This window comes from Thermomyces lanuginosus (genome assembly GCF_041956635.1).
Source record: "Thermomyces lanuginosus strain ATCC 200065 unplaced genomic scaffold VTN49scaffold_42, whole genome shotgun sequence".
Lineage (NCBI taxonomy): Eukaryota > Fungi > Ascomycota > Eurotiomycetes > Eurotiales > Trichocomaceae > Thermomyces > Thermomyces lanuginosus.
Genome location: NW_027192376.1, coordinates 845,010 through 865,157, shown reverse-complemented (window position 1 = coordinate 865,157; position 20,148 = coordinate 845,010). Strand labels below are relative to the sequence as shown.

Genomic DNA, 20,148 nt, shown 5'->3' with positions numbered 1-20,148 from the left:
CTGCTTCGACACCGACTCTTCTTCATTCGTTTTGCCGATCATCCCGTCATCGCGGGTTCACCGACTCGACCGTGTCGTGGAGGTTTGTACATCGTCGTTGTGCGGTCAAATCATCGACCGCGAGGCAAGAGAGTCACCTGGTTGTGGCTCTTATCACATTGTCTGCGGGCTTCGGACCGAACGGGACTGTTCTTCTATGACCTTCGTTAATCCGTAATACTGTACCTCTAATTTTTCGGAGTCGTCTGCTGGGAGCAGCCTCGTTTCCATCAAGATACTGTCCGGTTTCGAGTGACCGGTGAGTTGCCGGCAGAGAGACTGGCCCTGATTTGTGATCGGGATCGCTGACCAAGGATCCCTCCCGCCGACCAGCCTTGGATCCATCGCGGCACCATGTCCGGCTACAATCACGGCCAGGGCCATTACGATGATGGCTACAATGGCCATCATGGCGGCAACAATGACTACTACTACGATGACCACAATGGCCAGGGATACTATGATCAAAGCAACTATGGCCATCATGGCAACAATGACTACTATGACCAAGGGTGAGCTTCCTCCCGCCGAAATGCCCCTCGAAACCCGTGTGATTAACCCTCTGCAGTGGCTACTATGATCAGGATGGCTACTACGACCAGAGCGGACACGGTGGCTACCACGACAACTATTACGACGACCAGTACTACGATCAGGGCCATGGGGGCCATTCCGGATATGGACACGGCGGCCGCCGTCGTCATGGCGGTTCTGAGGAGGACTCGGAGACTTTTAGCGACTTCACCATGAGGTCCGAAACCGCCCGCGCCGCCGACATGGACTATTACGGCCGCGGGGATGAGCGCTACAACAGCTATCATGAGGGCGGTTACGGCTACCGCCCCCCGTCTTCCCAGGTCTCGTATGGTGGTAACCGCTCGTCTGGCGCTTCGACTCCCGTCTATGGCATGGACTACAGTGCCCTGCCCGCCGGCCAACGTTCCCGGGAGCCGTACCCAGCGTGGACCTCAGAGGCTGGGGTTCCGCTGTCCAAGGAAGAAATTGAAGATATTTTTCTGGACCTGGTCAACAAGTTTGGCTTCCAGCGCGACAGCATGCGGAACATGTACGACCACCTCATGACACAGCTCGACTCGCGCGCCTCCCGCATGACGCCCAACCAGGCTCTGCTTTCTCTGCATGCCGACTACATTGGCGGTGACAATGCCAACTACCGTCGTTGGTATTTCGCAGCCCACCTCGATCTGGATGATGCCGTTGGCTTTGCCAACATGAACATTGGCAAGTCCCGGGGCCGCAAGCGCAAGGCCAAGAAGGCGGCCAAGCAGGCCGCGGAGAATCCTGAGAACGAGCAAGCCACGCTGGAAGCCTTGGAGGGGGATAACAGCCTGGAAGCCGCCGAGTATCGTTGGAAGACGCGCATGAACCGCATGTCCCAGCACGATCGCTGCCGCCAGTTGGCCCTGTATCTGCTGATCTGGGGCGAGGCCAACCAGGTCCGATTCATGCCCGAGTGTCTCTGCTTCATCTTCAAGTGCGCCGATGATTATCTGAATTCTCCCGCCGCGCAAAACCGCCATGAGCCTGTCGAGGAGGGAACTTATCTGAAGAACGTCATTACGCCCCTCTATCAGTATCTGCGGGACCAGGGTTACGAGATTCTCGACGGCAAGTACGTCCGCCGCGAGCGCGACCACAATGAGATTATCGGCTACGACGATGTCAATCAACTGTTCTGGTATCCCGAGGGTATCGAGCGCATCGTGCTCAATGACAAGACCCGCCTGGTCGACATCCCGCCGGCCGAGCGCTGGGAGAAGTTCCCGGAGATCAACTGGAAGAAGGCCTTTTTCAAGACCTACAAGGAGACCCGGTCGTGGTTCCACATGGTGACCAACTTCAACCGCATCTGGGTCATCCACCTTGGCACGTTCTGGTTCTTCTGTGCATACAACTCGCCTACGCTGTATACGCCTAATTACGAGCAGCAACTCAACAACCAGCCACCGGGTTCGCGCAAATGGTCCGCCGTCGCCCTTGGCGGTGCTCTGTGCTCCTTGATCCAGATCTGGGCCACCCTGGCGGAATGGTTGTATGTGCCTCGCAAATGGGCGGGCGCACAGCATCTGACCAAGCGATTGCTGTTCCTGCTCCTGGTGTTTGCGCTCAACGCCGGCCCCAGTGTGTACATCTTCGGCATTTCTGACGGCGAGGGTACTATCCCGTTGGCTCTCGGTATCGTGCAGTTCTTCATCGCCTTGGCCAGCTTCTTCTGGTTCGCATTCATGCCACTGGGTGGGCTGTTCGGAAGTTATCTGAAGACCAAGTCCCGGCGCTACGTCGCCAGCCAAACCTTTACGGCCAGCTATCCGCGTCTGACGGGGAACAGCATGTGGATGTCGTATGGGCTCTGGGTCTGCGTCTTCGCCGCGAAGCTCGTCGAATCCTACTTCTTCCTGATCCTCTCGTTCAAGGATCCCATTCGCATCCTCTCTACCATGAAGATCCGCCGATGCGCCGGTGACAAGTTCATTCCCCCGGTCCTCTGCAAGTCCCAGCCGCAGATTCTCCTCGGTCTCATGTTCTTCACGGATCTGTGCCTGTACTTCCTGGATAGCTATCTGTGGTACATTATCATGAACACCATCTTCTCGGTGGCCCGTTCCTTCTACCTCGGTGTGTCCATCTGGAGTCCGTGGCGGAACATCTTCTCCCGTCTGCCGAAGCGTATCTACTCCAAGGTGCTGGCCACGACAGACATGGAGATCAAGTACAAGCCCAAGGTCCTCATCTCGCAGGTGTGGAACGCCATCGTCATCTCCATGTACCGGGAGCACTTGCTGGCCATCGACCACGTCCAGAAGTTGCTGTACCACCAGGTGCCGTCGGAGCAGGAGGGCAAGCGTACGCTGCGCGCGCCAACCTTCTTCGTTTCCCAGGAGGATCACTCTTTCAAGACGGAGTTCTTCCCGGCCCAGAGTGAGGCAGAGCGTCGCATCTCCTTCTTCGCCCAGTCTTTGTCGACCCCGATCCCTGAGCCGCTGCCGGTGGACAACATGCCGACCTTCACCGTTTTGATCCCGCACTACAGCGAGAAGATCCTTCTGTCCCTGCGCGAGATCATCCGTGAAGACGAGCCGTACTCCCGTGTCACCCTGCTGGAATACCTGAAGCAACTGCACCCGGTCGAGTGGGACTGCTTCGTCAAGGACACCAAGATTTTGGCCGATGAGACTTCGCAGTTCAACGGTGACTACGAGAAGTCGGAGAAGGATGCCGCCAAGGCCAAGGTTGACGATCTGCCCTTCTATTGCATCGGTTTCAAGTCATCGGCTCCCGAGTATACCCTTCGGACGCGCATCTGGGCTTCGCTGCGCTTCCAGACCCTGTACCGCACGATTTCTGGTTTCATGAACTACAGCCGCGCCATCAAGCTCCTGTACCGGGTGGAGAATCCCGAAGTGGTGCAGATGTTTGGCGGCAACTCGGACAAGCTGGAACGCGAACTGGAGCGCATGGCTCGTCGGAAGTTCCGTATCTGCGTCTCTATGCAGCGGTATGCCAAATTCAACAAGGAGGAGCGTGAAAACACCGAATTCCTGCTCCGTGCGTATCCCGACCTCCAGATTGCGTACCTGGACGAAGAGCCCCCGGTCAACGAAGGCGAGGAGCCCCGTCTGTACTCCGCCTTGATTGATGGTCACTGCGAGATTATGGAGAATGGCATGCGGAAGCCCAAGTTCCGTATCCAGCTCTCGGGCAACCCGATCCTTGGTGACGGCAAGTCGGACAACCAGAACCACGCCATCATCTTTTACCGCGGCGAATACATCCAGCTGGTCGATGCCAACCAGGACAACTACCTCGAGGAGTGCTTGAAGATCCGCAGCGTCCTGGCGGAGTTTGAGGAGCTGACAACTGACAACGTCTCTCCCTACGCGCCCGGCGTGCCGTCGCAGAACAAGAATCCAGTCGCCATTCTCGGTGCTCGTGAATACATTTTCTCGGAGAACATCGGTATCCTCGGTGACGTTGCGGCCGGCAAGGAACAGACCTTCGGTACCCTGTTCGCGCGTACCCTGGCCGAGATTGGTGGCAAACTGCACTACGGTCACCCGGACTTCCTGAATGGCATTTTCATGTGCACGCGTGGCGGTGTCTCTAAGGCGCAGAAGGGTTTGCATCTGAACGAAGATATCTATGCCGGTATGAACGCGATTCTCCGTGGTGGTCGCATCAAGCACTGCGAGTACTACCAGTGCGGCAAGGGTCGTGATTTGGGTTTCGGCTCTATTCTGAACTTCACCACCAAGATCGGCACTGGTATGGGTGAACAGATGCTTTCTCGGGAGTACTACTACCTGGGGACTCAACTTCCGCTTGACCGGTTCCTGTCGTTCTACTACGCGCATCCGGGCTTCCACATCAACAACATGCTTATCATGTTGTCGGTGCAGATGTTCATGATTGTTCTGATCAACTTGGGTGCCTTGCGTCACGAGACTATTGTGTGCCGCTACAACCCGGACGTCCCCATTACGGACCCGCTGCTGCCCACCGGTTGCGCGAACCTGATCCCGATCCGGAACTGGGTGAATCGCTGCATTGCCTCCATCTTCATCGTCTTCTTCATCTCGTTCATTCCCCTGGTTGTGCAAGAGTTGACCGAGCGAGGCTTCTGGCGTGCGGCGACTCGTCTGGCCAAGCAGTTCGGCTCGTTCTCCTTCATGTTCGAGGTGTTTGTGTGCCAGATCTACGCCAATTCCATCCAGCAGGATCTGTCCTTTGGCGGCGCCCGGTACATTGGTACTGGTCGAGGCTTCGCCACTGCGCGGATTCCGTTTGGCATTCTGTACTCGCGATTCGCCGGCCCGTCCATCTATCTTGGAGCTCGGTCCCTGATGATGTTGCTGTTTGCCACAGCGACAGTGTGGACTGCGGCACTGATTTGGTTCTGGGTCTCGCTGCTCGCGCTCTGCATCTCCCCATTCCTGTTCAACCCTCACCAGTTTGCTTGGGACGACTTCTTCATCGACTACCGGGACTACTTGCGGTGGCTTTCTCGCGGCAACTCTCGGTCGCACGCCTCTTCCTGGATCGCGTTTTGCCGTCTGTCCCGGACTCGCATCACTGGTTACAAGCGCAAAGTCCTCGGTGTGCCCTCTGAGAAGCTGTCTGGCGATGTCCCTCGCGCGCGGTTGGGCAATATCTTCTTTGCCGAGATCCTGGGACCGCTCGTCCTCGTTGCGGTCACACTGGTGCCTTATCTGTATATCAATGCTCAAACCGGTGTCCGTGACAACCCCAAGCCGACGGCGTCTCTTCTTCGGGTTGGTATTGTTGCGCTTGCGCCCATCGGTATCAACGCCGGTGTCTCGCTGCTTATGTTTGCCATGGCCTGCTGCATGGGTCCCGTTCTGAGCATGTGCTGCAAGAAGTTTGGTTCGGTGCTCGCTGCCATTGCGCACGGTGTCGCCGTCGTTGCGCTCCTGGCTTTGTTCGAGGTCATGTTCTTCTTTGAGGGATGGAGCTTCCCGCGTTGCCTGTTGGGCATGATTTCCATGGTTGCGATCCAGCGATTCATCTACAAGCTGATCATCGCGCTGGCGTTGACGCGTGAGTTCAAGCACGACCAGGCTAACATCGCCTGGTGGACGGGCAAGTGGTACGGCATGGGTTGGCACTCGATCTCGCAGCCCGGCCGAGAGTTCCTCTGCAAGATCACGGAGCTGGGATACTTCGGCGCGGACTTTATTCTTGGCCACTTCCTTTTGTTTATCATGCTGCCGGCCTTGTGCATTCCTTACATTGACAAGTTCCACTCGGTGATCCTCTTCTGGCTTCGTCCAAGGTACGTTCCTTCTTCTCTCTAATCGCTCTATACACTGCTGACAAAGGTTTAGCCGCCAGATTCGTCCGCCCATCTACTCGCTGAAGCAGTCGAAGCTGCGCAGACGCCGTGTCATCCGCTACTCGATCCTCTACTTCCTCATGCTCATCGTCTTTGTGGCGCTGATTGCGGCGCCGCTGGTTGTCCGACGGCTGAATATCGATTTGCCGGACATTCCGTTCGACTTGATGCAGCCGGTCAACCAGGACAACAACGACACGAGCAGCATCTTGACTGGCAATAACCTGCCTGGCGGCAAGACGGGAGCCAGCAGCTTGGATGACGCCGAGGCCAGCAGCACGTCTAATTCGGACAAGTTGATGTTTGCATTCTAATCTGGCTTTCGTTGTTTTCTCTTTTTGTTTGCATGCTTTTACTGTACAGATAGACGCTTCGAACGGATTGCACGGGTCTGCAGTGTTGTTTGTCTGGTGAATGATTGGTATCCTTCGCTTGCATGTTATTGTCTGTTGCGTTGTATCCTAGGTCAATTGATTTTGTTGAATGCTTCAATGCTCTTGTCGTACTCGTATACTCCGTATTCAATGTGCCTACCCGTATTGCCGATACAAAATTTCATAGCAAAATTACTGTATCACGTGACCTGTCAACGGCCAGTCGGAGTCAGCGGTGCGGGTTGGTGTTTCGTGTCTCCCTATTCTTTCGGTCCCCCTTTATCTTTCTGTCCTGTGGTTTCTGAAAGTTGCAATTCGACGCGACTGTCGGCGTCGACCATACCGCCACGATGGATCTCCAGGAGGCCCAGCAGATGGCGGTCGCCTTGGTGCACCAGCTGGCGGACCTGTTCCATCGCGTGCCCGGGTCGGCGATTCTGCTGCGCTATGTCAAGTCGAGCTACCAGAATGATCCGATTCGGTCAGCAATTGAGCTGTTTCTGTTCCTGTTTGCGGTGCGGTACTTGCTCGCGCCCAAGTATTCGACCAAACCGGGCATTGTTGAGCTGTCGGAGGAGGAGATTGATGATTTGGTGGAAGAATGGCAGCCGGAGCCGTTGGTCGGGCCCATGACGCCGTTGGAGGAGAGTGAGGTGGAGAAGAGGCCGGTGATTGTTGGGTATGATTTTAATCCCACGAAATCTGCGTTTTGAAGCTGACTTGCAAAAGTCCGACCGGTCCCAAGGTTAAGCTTACGAATGGCCGCACCGTCGCCAACCTGGCATCGTACAACTTTTACAACTTCACCGCCAATGAGATGCTCAAGGAGAAAGCCGTCAAGACGCTGCGTACGTACGGTGTCGGGCCGTGCGGTCCTCCGGGCTTCTACGGCACTCAGGATGTGCATATGAAGACGGAGGCGGACGTGGCGGCGTTCTTGGGTACGGCGGCTTGCATTATCTACGCGCAGGCATTTTCGACGATTTCGAGCGTTATCCCGGCGTTCTCAAAGCGAGGTGATATCATTGTTGCGGATGAGGGTGTCAACTATGCGATTCGCAAGGGCATCCAGATCTCGCGCAGCAGTGTCCGGTGGTACAAGCATAACGATATGGAGGATTTGGAGCGCGTGCTGGCCAAGATTTGCCGCGAGCAGGCGCGGAAGCCGCTGACGAGACGGTTTATCATTACGGAAGGCTTGTTTGAGTCGTTTGGCGATATGGTGGATTTGCCAAAGATTGTACGTTGATTGTATTCAACTGGGATCAAATATCTGCTAATATGCACAGGTCGAGCTCAAACACAAGTACAAATTCCGCATTATCCTTGACGAGACCTGGTCTTTTGGCGTTCTCGGCCGTACTGGCCGCGGCGTCACGGAGCACCAGAACGTCGACCCCGCGGAAATTGACATGATTGTTGGCTCGCTCTCAGGTCCCTTGATTGCCGGTGGTGGTTTCTGTGCCGGATCCGAGGAGATTGTACACCACCAGCGCATTTCTGCGTCGGCGTACACCTTCTCGGCGGCTCTCCCCGCCTTGCTCTCCACTACAGCCAGCGAGTCCCTCGCCCTGCTCCAGTCCAACCCGGACCTCATCTCGCAGCTCCGTGCCAACATCAAAGCCATGTGGGCCCAACTCGACCCCCGCAGCGACTGGGTCTATTGCACCAGCGCGCCCGAGAATCCCATCATGATCCTGGCGCTCAAGCCAGAAGTTGTCTCGGCGAGGAAGCTCAGCTTTGATGATCAGCAGGTATTGCTGCAGGATATTGTTGATGAGGTATTCCCAATCTTCCCCCCTTCCGCCCTCGAAGAGAGACTAACAAATATAGGCTCTTGCAAATGGCGTTATGATCACCCGTCTGAAATACCTCGCCGATAACGTCTCCCCGAAACAACCCGTCAACCCGGCCCTCAAAGTCTGCATCACCGTGGGTATGACCCGCAAGGAGATTGAGAAGGCGGGCACGGTGATCCGGCATGCGATTACAAAGATTATGTCGCGGAGGCGGTAATCATCATGACCACGGAGACTGTATTATTATTATTGTTACTTATTATTACTGATGAACGATGATGGACGACCGGATGAAGGAAGGGGGTTGGGCTGGGTCCCGGGTCTCTATTAAATTCTCTGTGCTTGCTTGATTGAGACGTACATACTATGCAGAGGGTAGAATATACTTAATCTAATAATAAGTTATTCCTATTAAAAGATGCATCCAGACACGATGTAAATAAAAAGAAGAAAACATTCTCGTAAATCATGGCTCATGAGTAAGTAGTACTAATTAGTTGTATTTGTATTTACTCCAATCCTGCCCTCTCCATCCCTTGCTCAATAGATTCGATTCCACCGTCTTGCGCGGTGGTCGGCGCCGTTGCCGCTGCTTGCGGTGATGACTGTGAAGATGACGACGACGGACGATGCTGCGGTTGATGTTGCGGGTCATGGTGCTGATGGTGTGAAGGGGGAGGATTATGATGATGATGATGATGGTGATGATGGTGTCGTCTCGCCTTGGGCGGTTCCGGCGCAACACCGCGTTTCCCACTACTCCGGCTGCGGCTACTACTATGGTCTGCGACGGCGCTGACACCGGCTGGGCCGGCGGCGACCGCTGCAGCAGCTGCGGCTGCAGTTGCAGCTGCCGCGGTAGGAAGAGGGGGGTGATGAGCTGCTGCTGACCGTCTCGGTGGTGGGACCGCCGGAGGAGGAGCGCGTGGGCGAGAGTGTGATCGCGGCGGCGGTGGAGGGGGAGGTTTCGTCGCCGTTGCTTTAGCTTCCGACTGTTGCTGCTGGTGCGGTGGCTCGTCTGGAACCGGGGACGGACGTCGGGGTGTGCGAGCCCGCGCGCGAGATCGGCGCGGGGTGGGTGGTTCCGGCGGTTTGTGTTTCTCGTCGTCCGGGCCGGATCCGGTTCGGTGAAGGTGGACCACACCGGGTGCTTCGCGTTGTGTGGCGACTTCGGAGACACTGTGTGGGGAGGAGGTTGTTTCTGCTCGGGGGAGGAGGAGGACGTCGTGCTCGTCGACGGGTTTGTCGGTAGTAGTGATGGTGGGACTTGTTGGGGGTGAGGGTTGCGCTGGTTCCGTGACTTGCACGTCCGGGGTTTGTACACCGGGTGGCGGAGTCGGTGATCGGGAGTTATCTCGGAGGAGCCACTCTACTTGTGAGCAGCGTGCGACTAGACGTTTTGTCGTTTCGTCCGCCTCGGCGAAATGCGCGATGCGTTCTTCATTTCCCTCGCCGTCGTCGGTCCCGTCCTCGGCATTGAACTGGCGATTGACCAGCAACCCCAGCGTCCGACGGATCTCATTGCGCTTGTAATGTGGCGGGTCTTTGAGCTGCGTGTGTGCCAATAGCGGATGCAGCACGCGCAGGTAAGTGTGCCTCAGCGCAACGGCTTCTGGGGGCAAATCCAGCAGATTCCGAATTAGGATGTCGACCAGGACGTGCAGGTCGTTGGTATAAAAGTACTCGCATGTCGCGGGTGTTGTGAAGATTAGATAGAGAAGCTTGAGCGTAAGGAGCTGGAGGGAGGTTTCGCCTTAGACAGTTAGCATTTTAGTTGATGGCTGGCCGGGGTAGACGTACCCTCCCGGTTGAGTAAGAGAATAATGTTCTCGCCAAAGGTCTTGTACCGGTTGCCGTGCATGGCGAGGATCTTGATGACCTTGTTCGTGGGGGGATTGGCCGTCGGGGAGCTGGGATCGTGCGCGCACACCATGAACTGTTCATTCAGGACAAGCTGCGACCATTAGCCCTAATCCAACCAGTCCAGAGTCAAAATACTCACCAACACTCGGATGACTGGGTAATGATACGGATCGCTCGCATCGTCGGAGAGCCCCTCGATAATATCGAACAAATGGCGGACCAAGCCGTCCTCGACCTGAACTGTCCCGAGGAAAGACAATAAACACAATCAGCCCAATCTATCCATACGAAAAAAATATCTTCCACCCCTTTCAAAAGGTTTGCAGCACACCCCTCCCTACCCAGGTCCTCAAGCTTGACTTTCTGAATCCGCGCCATCTCATACAGCAGCTCCATCACCACACGGTGATGCCGCCCCGGAAGCTGGACGAGCTGCAGCAGGCGCGGAAAGCATCCCTCCTCGTTCATCAAAAAGAACGTATCCTCGTGGCGCCGGCCGTCGACTAATAGAAACGATGCGATCAGGTGTAGCATATCCCCGTCGTCCTCCTGCAGGAGGCTGTGGATGATCTGGCGGCGGACGTAGTCGGCATGGTGCGCAAAGAGCGGCGACGTGCAGAGTTGGTACGAGCAACGGGTGAGATCGTCGGGGGTGCAGAGAATATCATCTGCACGGCTTCCTTTTAGCAATCAATTTCTCTCGAATGATGTACAATGAGGGGTCAAGAACCTTTATATCGAATCGCAAACCCCAGAAACTCCCGCAACGCATTGTCAATCCCCTCATACGACTCGCCCGGATCAGCCACAATATTCCCCAACTCTACATCCCCGTCAGCATTAATCAACTAACTTGAAAGATCGAACGTCATACCATCCCAGAATTCCTCCTCGTTCGCCAGCGTATACGAGACCTCGCCAACCTCCATTGCCTGCAGCGAGCGCTTGTCGTCGACTCAACTCTGCTTCGGCCGGCGAACGCATCCCGGAATTAAGAGTCGGGAGTTCCTAAGTTTAGGTCAGTCGTAGGAGGGACTTGGGTGTCTCATTGATCTCGTTTCTCATTCGCTTTCTCTGGTGATGCTGCAGATCACACAGCTTGGGCCAGCGGGTAACCCGGACTGCGTTCACCGCCTTCTTATCCTTACAAACTAACCCTAACCCTAGGTATAATGATTCCCAATTTTATTAAACGGCCCATTATTAGGTACACGTATCGTACGCTATGTCGTGACCCATATCTAAATGGTCATAATCATACAGCCCGGAATATTCTGATTTGTTACTGAGCTTCATTGCCCACCCTTGGTCGTAGTAATGGGTGTGCCTCGGTGTTGCTGCAATCGTTAGCCTGCCCCTCAGGTAGAGAATGCCGAAGGGTACTTACAAAACGTATTCATCCAAACTGATCACGTCCGGATCACTGAACAACAGGTAAAAGTACTTGAGCGTCTCCGCGAGCCAAAACGACTCCATCCCGTTCGATTGGAAGGGAACTTTCCGAGTGACGTCAAAGATGGCCGAGTCCGCCAATCCTGTATGGCATGCCCGCGAGACTGCCAGGAACATCTGCCATCCCTTTTCGCGCCAAGATGGATCGCCCGTTAGTCGGAACATAATGAACACAGATTCGATCGCCTCCGGTCGCAGGATGTAGGAGCGCGCCGGGATGTCGACGAAGCCCGGCGGAAGTCTCTCCTCGCGGATGCGTGCCACTGCGAATTCCTCGTGGGAGAGGACCGAAGGCGACGGAAGGAGACCATCGCTATCCTCCGAATGCACAGGCTGCTCCAAGGCCGGCTTCGGAAGCGGCTTCCTTTCCGGCCCAGGGACATCACGTTTGAGAATCTCGGCTTTGGCTTCGTCTTCTTCGATCTTCTGTTTCTTCAACTCTCCCTCAGACACATGGTCCGCTGGGTTTGGTTTCAGCTGCTCCTTAGGTTTCGGTAACTGCTTTGACGGCGACGGCACGTTCACTTTCTTAATGACGGCCAACTGCCGCTCGTGCCATGCCTGCGCTTCCTGGATCCGGCGGTCCGGGTCCGGATCAAGCACGTTATAGTACCGCTCTTGATCCCATGGACACGAACGCACATCCTCGCAGGGCACCACCAGAAACTTCTCCGGCATGATGCCTGTTGTCGTCGATTCGTAAGCCCAGACGCAGCCGTCCGTCAACTTCGCAGCAATATCCAGATCGCCCTTGATCCCAAACAGCTTCGAGCCGATGGCGAACATGCCTCCCGCGAAGCACGTCAGATGTGTCCCTTCGTAGCTGTACTTGACTGGCTCCTCTTCGTCCAGCTCTCCTCCCCCTGTTCTCTTCCTCTCGTCCTCGTCGTCATAATTGGGGTCGCGAATCTGCACAGTGGCAATGAAGCGGATATCGCGATCCTCTTCCTTGATCATTGGCCGGAAAAGGAGCTTCTCGCGCACCACGTCCATAGAAGTCTCGTACAGACGACGGTACGTATCCTCCAGCCCGCCCAGGAGCATGTACTCCTTGGGGAAATACTCGTACGCGGAGTCCGACAAGCCACCAAGCCCGAACGAGTCATACTTCGAGCGAGGAGGCGAGACCAGTCCCTGCTTCTCGCATTTCGGGAGGCTGAACAATCCCGTCGCTGATTTCGACGACGACGTTCGTGTTTTGCCGGCTTGGCTGTAGTCTGCCGGCTCCGCGTCGGCCGCAAGACCAGCGGAGTCCCCACGCTTCTGAATTGTCTTGCTCTTGTCGGTGTTCTTGACGGTCGTTCCGGCATTTGACGACGACGCTCCATTGCTCTTCTTGCTGGAGTCTTTGGCGGAGCGCTTCTGCATCTTGCAACCCGAGGCATCGACAAAGTGCGGCCACATGCCAGGCAGTCTGGTATTCTTCTGGGATTTCTCCAACTCATTGGTGATCCGTGCAATGGCGTCGTAGTACGTGTTGTTTTTCGTCAGCTGAGCCAGACGGGTAAACTCCACGGACAAGGATCCCAGTTCTGCCAGAACAACCTTCCTGCCCGCACTGCGCGGCTTGAAAGCATAGGCCCTGTCACCGTTAATTGATCCAATCACGACACAGTCCCCATGCGCAAACTTACGGCTGCCACCTGTAATACGTCTCAGGCATTCGGTTCGGGGTATCGAACGCGCCCATCAACACGTCGGCCAGCTCGACGGCCTTCTCCAAGAGAACCGGGTACTGGTGCGAGGACACATCGTATGCACCGAGGAGGCCACCCAGATACCGAATTACCGTTTCAAACAGCGGGATTTCCTCGCGGAAGGTTGTGGTGAAATCAATCTTCTTCACCTCCTCCACGGCAGAGGCGAATTCGTCCTCTAGACCCATGATCCACAGGGTATCCAGTGCATCGACTAAGGTGGCACCCCAACCCGCAAACGGATCGCGGTAGCCACCCGAGACCGGGCGGACTTCGTCGTGGCCCATCGCATGGTCACGATACCCTTCCCACGCGTGCACAAAGGTATCCTTGATTAGCGCGAGCTGCTGCAAACGCCGCTGCTTTTCCGTAGCTGTTTCCTCCTTCAATGGCACCTGAAGCTTCGGCAGAGCTCTAGGATTCCCAGAAGGAAGTTTAATGAGCTCCTCAGGGTCCACAGGGAAATGCTCGGGCAGCTTGACCCAGTGAGGCGGCGATTCTTCTTCTTTGTCGTCCACCCCGACGCTGGTTTCGCCAGTCGAGATCCCTTTCTCCGGTCGCTTCGAATCGGATGTCTTCGCGCCGGGCTCGGCCTGTTTCGAACTTTTGGGCCCTGATACTTCCACCGGCTTCGACGGCAGCGGCTCTTGGTCAATAACAGAAGCTAAATCGGTATCCTCATCGTCGTCGGTAAAAAGAACATCCTCATCATCATCCACTAGTATATCGGTACTCGGCTTTCCTTCCTTGGCTTCCTGCACCTTGTCTTCCGGTTTGAACCCATGAGACGACTTCTCATCACTCTTCCCCGTATCCGGGATGACGGGAACATCTGCAGGTGGCTCCAATTTCACAGCCGGCGCTGGTTCCGGCTGTCGGTCGGCGAACCAGACGCTTGTGCGGACGAGCTGTAGGAACACGATGGTGAAGACGGCGACCAAGAGGATTAACAGCCGCCCCCTGCGCGTTCGAAACATGGTGAACTATTGACTCGAGAAACAGTCTTCGACGGGGTATAGCGAAGGGAAGTCAAGAGACTGTGCGCCGTCCTGGTCCAGCGCGAAACAATCCGTTGAATCGGCCCTGTGTCGCAAACGGCGAGAATCACAGCATCACCGCATGTCCGAGGTGTATATCAGCAGTATGGAGCGACAACTCTTCGTTTTCAATCTTGTCGGGGCCAGTTCAGCTCAGAAGTGAAAGGGATGAATTGGTGTTGCTGCAACTATTGGGCCGGGCTGAACTGAGTTCAGCCAAGGACGTTGGCGAGCAAGCTCTCCGTCCAGATTGACCGGATCGGACTTGGAGCCCTCTGGGCGGGCCAGACCATTAATCAGACTTGTCCAGTTTTCTATCCTCCGCTCTGAGCTCCCAGCGGGCCCAGGTCCCAGCATCTCCCGCTCACTGGCTTGCCCAAAGACCTCAAGGTCGCGAACGACCGGTGCCTATCACGTGATCTATGATCTGCAATGGATCTTGGGGGAAAATGGGGAGTGTTGGCATCATCGATCTGTTTACTGTTGATCCTTCCGAAAGCCCTAATACGATGTCAGCTCGATAAACGTATGGGTATATATGTGTTTCTATTTTCCTTCCAGGGTTTCCCTGTACTACGTAGAGGACGTTAAAGGGAGGAACACATCCATTCCATCGAGCTGACAACGTATGGAGCTTCAGGCGTGTGATATTGCTGAGGGAATCATCCAAATGCGGACAATACTTCGAGTAATGCCGCATTCAGTATACTCTGTGTGCTCATTCTCATTCATCATTCCTCAGCCTCAAATCCCTGGCTTTCCCAAACCATTTTGGCAATGTACACGAGCTCATTCCGGCCCAGCTCGACATTCTTTTCGCTGGGACTGGCCGGCGGACGGAGGAATAGCCGTTCGAATTCGATAATCAAGGGGACTCCATCTACGACGACGTTGTCGTTGTTTTTGGAGATGGAGATGGATTGCTCTCGGCTGGGTTCTTTGTCATGGCCTCTTGCCCACTTCTCGATGGTGATGCTTGGGTTGCGTCGGTTTACACGCATTGTGAGGACGACCTGCACCGCCCCATCGGCCTGTCGAAGCCAATATTTGACATCACTCATCAGTTTTCTGGGCATCTCCCCCACGGCCACCTCGCACCACGGTCGGCCACTCCTTCGTCCATCCCCTGGGTATTCTCCGTGGGCGATACTGCCCATCCGGTTTCTTCCACCCATCATTTCCGAACCGATCGGTTTTTCCACCGGGTTTCAACTTGGTGTCCATCCCATCGGCTCGAGGGCCTTCATCAGACGATAGGTGAATAGCGAACTGGCAACTTCGTGTTCTTCTGATACCAGCATCTGGACGAGCAACAAACGTTGTTTTCTGTCAAATGAACGCCAGATTTTGGAGACGACATCATCGTCAGAATTGAGGAAGTCATGCGTGAATGTTTCTTCATCTACACCTGTGAAGAGAACCCATTCATTGTCTTGCTCGTCCCGCGCCCCATTTTGTCGCCGTTTCAACGCGATCTCCTTCCTGATGCTCCAGAACTGCTCTATCCCTTGGTATGGATACGTTCGACTTCCAGTCCCAAGTCCAGAAAGCCTCCGTCCTTTTGGCTGTTTGCACCAGGTACAGCGAATGTTTCTTGGTGCATTTTGCTTTGATGAGGTAAATGATTCACTTGAATTTCATTCGAGAAGAGGAGCCGCGTCTTGTGTCGTCGTCTAGACTCCAGAAAGTAAGTTCTCAATATTTTCATAAGGAGCATCGACACTCCCGAGATTCATTACGTCAAGACCATCTTACTAGATATTGCTACTACATTTCAATCCCGATATTTGGTACAGCAAAGTGAGAGCAATAAGTTACGATCTTGCAGCAGGAACTCTTCTGTCTTGATTCACAAGCGATTCCCCGGGTTGACAAGCCGAGGCTGTGCATAATGGTGGTAGATTGTCCGTAACTAATGAACTCTCCTCACTCATCAGCCGATGCCGTATTCTTCCTCTTGGAATCCTTTGTTTCACCAGACATCCATAGCAAGCTTGGTCCACTAAATCCTCACGGGCCAGTTCGATATCTTTTCTTTGGACTAGCCCGTGGAAGGAGGAGGAGTCGTTCGGATTCGATGAACGAGAGGACCCTCAGGGACAACAATATTGTCGTTGTCGTTGGGAAACGGGGATCAATTACTCTTGACGGCGTTTTTCATCATCACCGGCATCGTTCCTTGCTTACTTCTCGATGGTGATGTTGGGGGTGCGTTGATCAAGCCCGATTATGGAGTTGCTACGGCCAGGGAAAACTAGCATGAAGTGTACGCAGGCGAACAATTGCAATGATTATATCCCCCCCAAAAAAATGTTGTGATTCATGAGCAGTACTAACTCGTAATGCTCCAATATATCCCTATTGACAACCCAAGTAATACCCACACAACGCCCCATAAAACTGTGTAGTAGGAGTTAGAGATCTACCGGCGCCTTCCCACCTGCTCGCGCCTCAGTGCCGGCTTTCTGGAACTGATGGATCAGACCAAGAACGCCTGCCTTCTTCACAACGGCCTCGACATCGTTGTCCTCATCCCCACCATCACTGTCGTCTGTCTCCCCAGCGAGATTCATGCGCCATGATCCCTCCAAGTTCCCGTCGCTGGTCGCCACCGCGCCCGTGGAGTCCTCACCACGACGGTCCGCCTGTGCTTGGACTTGTGACGTGTCTTCCGATTCGGCAACATCGGCGAGCGTGTCACTTGGTTGGCGAGTTGTGCGAAAGCGACCCTGTCCGCGGTCCTGCGCGACCGTCCGGAATCCCGACGCGGACGGCTGGTGGTGTGGATCCAGTAGCATCGAGGGGAGCGGCGATGGGGCTGTGGTCGGGCCTCGCTGAGTGGGCGGGCGTCCCATCGGCGCGGCCACAGGGGACTGCGGGAACTGCCGCAGGTTCGTCGCATCGCGCGGAGCTTCCATCGTGCCCAGGCCCGGAAACGCTGGCGGTGGATGGAAGCGCCGCCGAGGAGCACCCGTCCGCGGATCTGTCCCGTAGCTGTCCAGGAAGCCGTAGTACGATGCCAGCATCTTCCCGTCCTTGGTCGAGTAGTAGTCATCACGGAGGTCGCGGCCGGGCTGGCCAGGCCCGCCTTGTGAGATAACATTGGTACCCTTTTGGAAATTGAAGACAGCGAAGGAACACACGTAGCCGAGCCCATCGACGTGGACCGTGAATTCCCGAAAGAAGTCGATGATGCGATCGCTGCACCGGGGGAGGCTGAACCAGAGTACAAACGGAGTGAAGATCATGCTGAGGATCTCTTCAAGGAAAATGACGATTTTTCGCTGGTAGAGCATGGTAAACTCCTGCCGCACTTCGTCCGTGTGCATCCGTCCCGTCCAATGCGCCGGACAGTAGTGCGTGTACTTGATGACCTCCATCAGGGCGAATTCCGGATCAAACACGTCGGTCTCCTCTGGACATAGCCCGCGAGCAATGGCCCAGATGCTGCCAAGCATACCCAAGTAGAACAACACCGTCCGATCATGGGTGATCTCAAAGCCCAAGAAAAGCTCTGGGTCCAAGAGCGACGCAAGAGCCAACACCGAAGCAAGCGCTCCAGCGATGAATGCCACAAACCGAGAAAACTGTGCCGTTTTGTCCTGCGGAAATTGTTCGACATAGCGGCTGGCGAACGGATACGACATGTTCATGCGGCGCTCAAAAAGGTGCCACAGCTCGTTGAATTCCCGAAATTTCCACTCTGCCAGCGGCGTGTATTGCCGCGATCCAATTTGAGATGGATTCTTTTGGTACTCGGTGAAGTAGCGGAAGAAGTAGTGCATCATGAAGTAGACAACGATGAATGGAGCAGTGAAAATGTTCATCACACCGGCAAAGATGAAGCGCCGACGGAGTCCCTCGCTCAATGCGCGCCTATGCGTCTCTCGGAGGAAGATGGGCCGCACTTGACCCTGCTCATTGAACACGTAGTCCATCACGCACAGATTTAGATTCCACTCCAGTGTGCGGGAGAAGAGTTGCCGGTTACGCAGGAAGGGCAGGGGTAGCGTCAGGTCGAGGATGTCCTTGTTGAACAGAGCAATGAGGTAGTTTTCCTTACGCATCAAGCGATTGGCAATGTCATGGGCATCCATGCGCTGCTTTGACTGGCTGCCCAGGAACCTCCGGTGCTTGGCCGACATTGGGGCTGCCGTGGCCGGATTGGCATCCCGCAGCGTCATCAGGCGGCTGACAACCTCCTGCCAGGAGATTGTTTGGATCTCGGAGTCGGGGATATTGAGAAGATACAGGTAGAAGTCATGCATGTGGCGGAGACGCGGAATATCAAGAATGTACTGCATTAGCTTTCCGATCCAGAAGAACGTAAACAGCCACAACAGGAGGGTAGAGGATGTTGACATGCGGGCCATGCATTTTGGAATTAGAATATCCTCCAATTTCCTGCTGTTTCGCACCTCGCGATAGTTGATACAGTTGGTCAAGAAGGTGCTGAATCCCACAACGAATGCTAGCGTCAACAGATTCAAGATTCGATGCAGCATGATACTCCAAATCCCATTGCCGATAAAATAGATATATACGTCCTTGAGGAAATTGTCGAGGTTTTCGACGTTTGTCCAACGCCACATGGCCTTGTCCCGCGGACTAGCCGACGCCAGACCCGGGATACCGCCGTCCCCTCGAGGCCGGGGCGGTCCCGGCGGTGGTGTTGGCGGGTGGAGGGGCTGCTGTGCTCGAGCGGCCTCCCAGCGACGGCGCGACGCATCTGGCGACTTCCACCTTGCTGACGCGCCTGATCGCGATCGGTGATGCTGAGGCGGCGGCGGCGGAGGCTTGGAATCTTCATGGACATCGGCGCCTTCGACGAGGAGCGAGGCCGGCACGTCATCATCGCCTTCCTCGGCCTCCAGTGCCTGTGGCGACGTGCGTAGCCATTGCGGCCGTGACGCATGACTCCCTCGCGGTTTCTTCTTCACTGGCCGGCTGCCGGACGAGGGCCCCGGCGGCTGCTGGCCCAGGAACGCCGCGCTCTGCGTCGTCACTTGGTGATCGGCATCGTCGGGGCGAGGTCCCTGCAATGGGGTGCGACTATTCTCATCCCCCAGCGTCATCCCCGCTCGTTCCTCCACATCGGAGTCGTCCGAGGCATCGTCGTCCTGCCGAATCGTCTCGTAGATGGACGGCGAGCCCGTTGACCGCACTAGTCTCGATAAGATATTGGGATTCATCGTGAGCGTTGTGTTCTTTGGACGCCCAGAGCGGCACGACAGCTCAAGTCATGGCTGCGGTGCAATTGGGCGGATGATCAGGACCTTCAACTGCGTGTAGGCGGTCATATGAAGCTATGACCATCTGCCACTGCCATGAGCTCGACCTACTGTGTCCCGTGCCTCGCGGCCGACCCCAGCCGTGCCAAGCAGCGTCTTGGCAGGTTCACGTGATTGACGACAATATTTATGCCTCAGGCACTCAACTGAAATCTGCCGCTGTCGCTTTTGTAAGGGCCCGTTGGTGAAATGGAGCGATGGTGGCAAGGAGCGTCATTCTCACTCCCAGTGCCACAACCGGGCATGTGGACTAGACCAGTTGATTGCCAAGTGTTGACATCATTGACTCGGCTATCTGTGCTTTGTGGAGGACCCTCCATTTCTCCGATGCCCACAATCGGCAGCAAGCCCTACTCTCTACATCTCAGATCTCACCATTTAACGCCGCTGATGGCACTTTGATTCTATTTCCGGTGGCGAGATCCCGTCCGGGATCCTTGCAAATGATGAAGCTTATGAAAATTATGAAAATAATGACTCTGATCATGCGGCCTCGTTGTTCTATCCTGCACCGATTCCTCCCGAGAAGCGCCGTGCTGGAGTTCAGCGGGGAGTGCAAGAGAAGTACCTCCACCAAGCCAAGCGATTGTTCGTTTCGAGTGCGTCGTAAGTCACTTTGGCATAACTGCATAAGACGATCCGTCCCTGGCAGCAGCACAGAGCCCCTCCCGTACGTATCAAAGCGTCCAGCCGCGCCGGGCCGCCCTGGCCCTGGCATTCGTGC

The 20,148-nt window shown here is 55.4% G+C and overlaps 6 protein-coding genes across 6 annotated transcripts; 2 read left to right on the top strand and 4 right to left on the bottom strand.

Annotated features, from left to right (window-relative positions):
- Positions 1-393: 393 nt before the first annotated feature.
- On the top strand, positions 394-6,225 carry VTN49DRAFT_7051 (uncharacterized protein; the record flags this gene model as incomplete). Its single annotated transcript, XM_069415278.1, has 3 exons — positions 394-551; positions 608-5,851; positions 5,904-6,225. The coding sequence occupies 3 exons, from the start codon at positions 394-396 to the stop codon at positions 6,223-6,225; spliced, it is 5,724 nt and encodes a 1,907-aa protein (XP_069265091.1).
- Positions 6,226-6,635: 410 nt separating this feature from the next.
- VTN49DRAFT_7050 (uncharacterized protein) lies at positions 6,636-8,301 on the top strand (the record flags this gene model as incomplete). The annotated part of the gene is made up of 4 exons (XM_069415277.1): positions 6,636-6,964; positions 7,015-7,525; positions 7,575-8,066; positions 8,119-8,301. 4 exons carry the CDS (start codon positions 6,636-6,638, stop codon positions 8,299-8,301), a joined length of 1,515 nt encoding a protein of 504 aa, XP_069265090.1.
- A 292-nt stretch (positions 8,302-8,593) lies between these two features.
- On the bottom strand, positions 8,594-10,876 carry VTN49DRAFT_7049 (uncharacterized protein; the record flags this gene model as incomplete). Its single annotated transcript, XM_069415275.1, has 6 exons — positions 8,594-9,837; positions 9,885-10,038; positions 10,087-10,187; positions 10,289-10,615; positions 10,678-10,770; positions 10,822-10,876. The coding sequence occupies 6 exons, from the start codon at positions 10,874-10,876 to the stop codon at positions 8,594-8,596; spliced, it is 1,974 nt and encodes a 657-aa protein (XP_069265089.1).
- Positions 10,877-11,229: 353 nt separating this feature from the next.
- On the bottom strand, positions 11,230-14,073 carry VTN49DRAFT_7048 (uncharacterized protein; the record flags this gene model as incomplete). The annotated part of the gene is made up of 3 exons (XM_069415274.1): positions 11,230-11,284; positions 11,335-12,981; positions 13,034-14,073. 3 exons carry the CDS (start codon positions 14,071-14,073, stop codon positions 11,230-11,232), a joined length of 2,742 nt encoding a protein of 913 aa, XP_069265088.1.
- Positions 14,074-14,864: 791 nt separating this feature from the next.
- Positions 14,865-15,311, bottom strand: VTN49DRAFT_7047 (uncharacterized protein; the record flags this gene model as incomplete). The annotated part of the gene is made up of 1 exon (XM_069415273.1): positions 14,865-15,311. One exon carries the CDS (start codon positions 15,309-15,311, stop codon positions 14,865-14,867), a length of 447 nt encoding a protein of 148 aa, XP_069265087.1.
- A 1,236-nt stretch (positions 15,312-16,547) lies between these two features.
- VTN49DRAFT_7046 (uncharacterized protein) lies at positions 16,548-19,325 on the bottom strand (the record flags this gene model as incomplete). The annotated part of the gene is made up of 1 exon (XM_069415272.1): positions 16,548-19,325. The coding sequence occupies one exon, from the start codon at positions 19,323-19,325 to the stop codon at positions 16,548-16,550; it is 2,778 nt and encodes a 925-aa protein (XP_069265086.1).
- Positions 19,326-20,148: the final 823 nt, after the last annotated feature.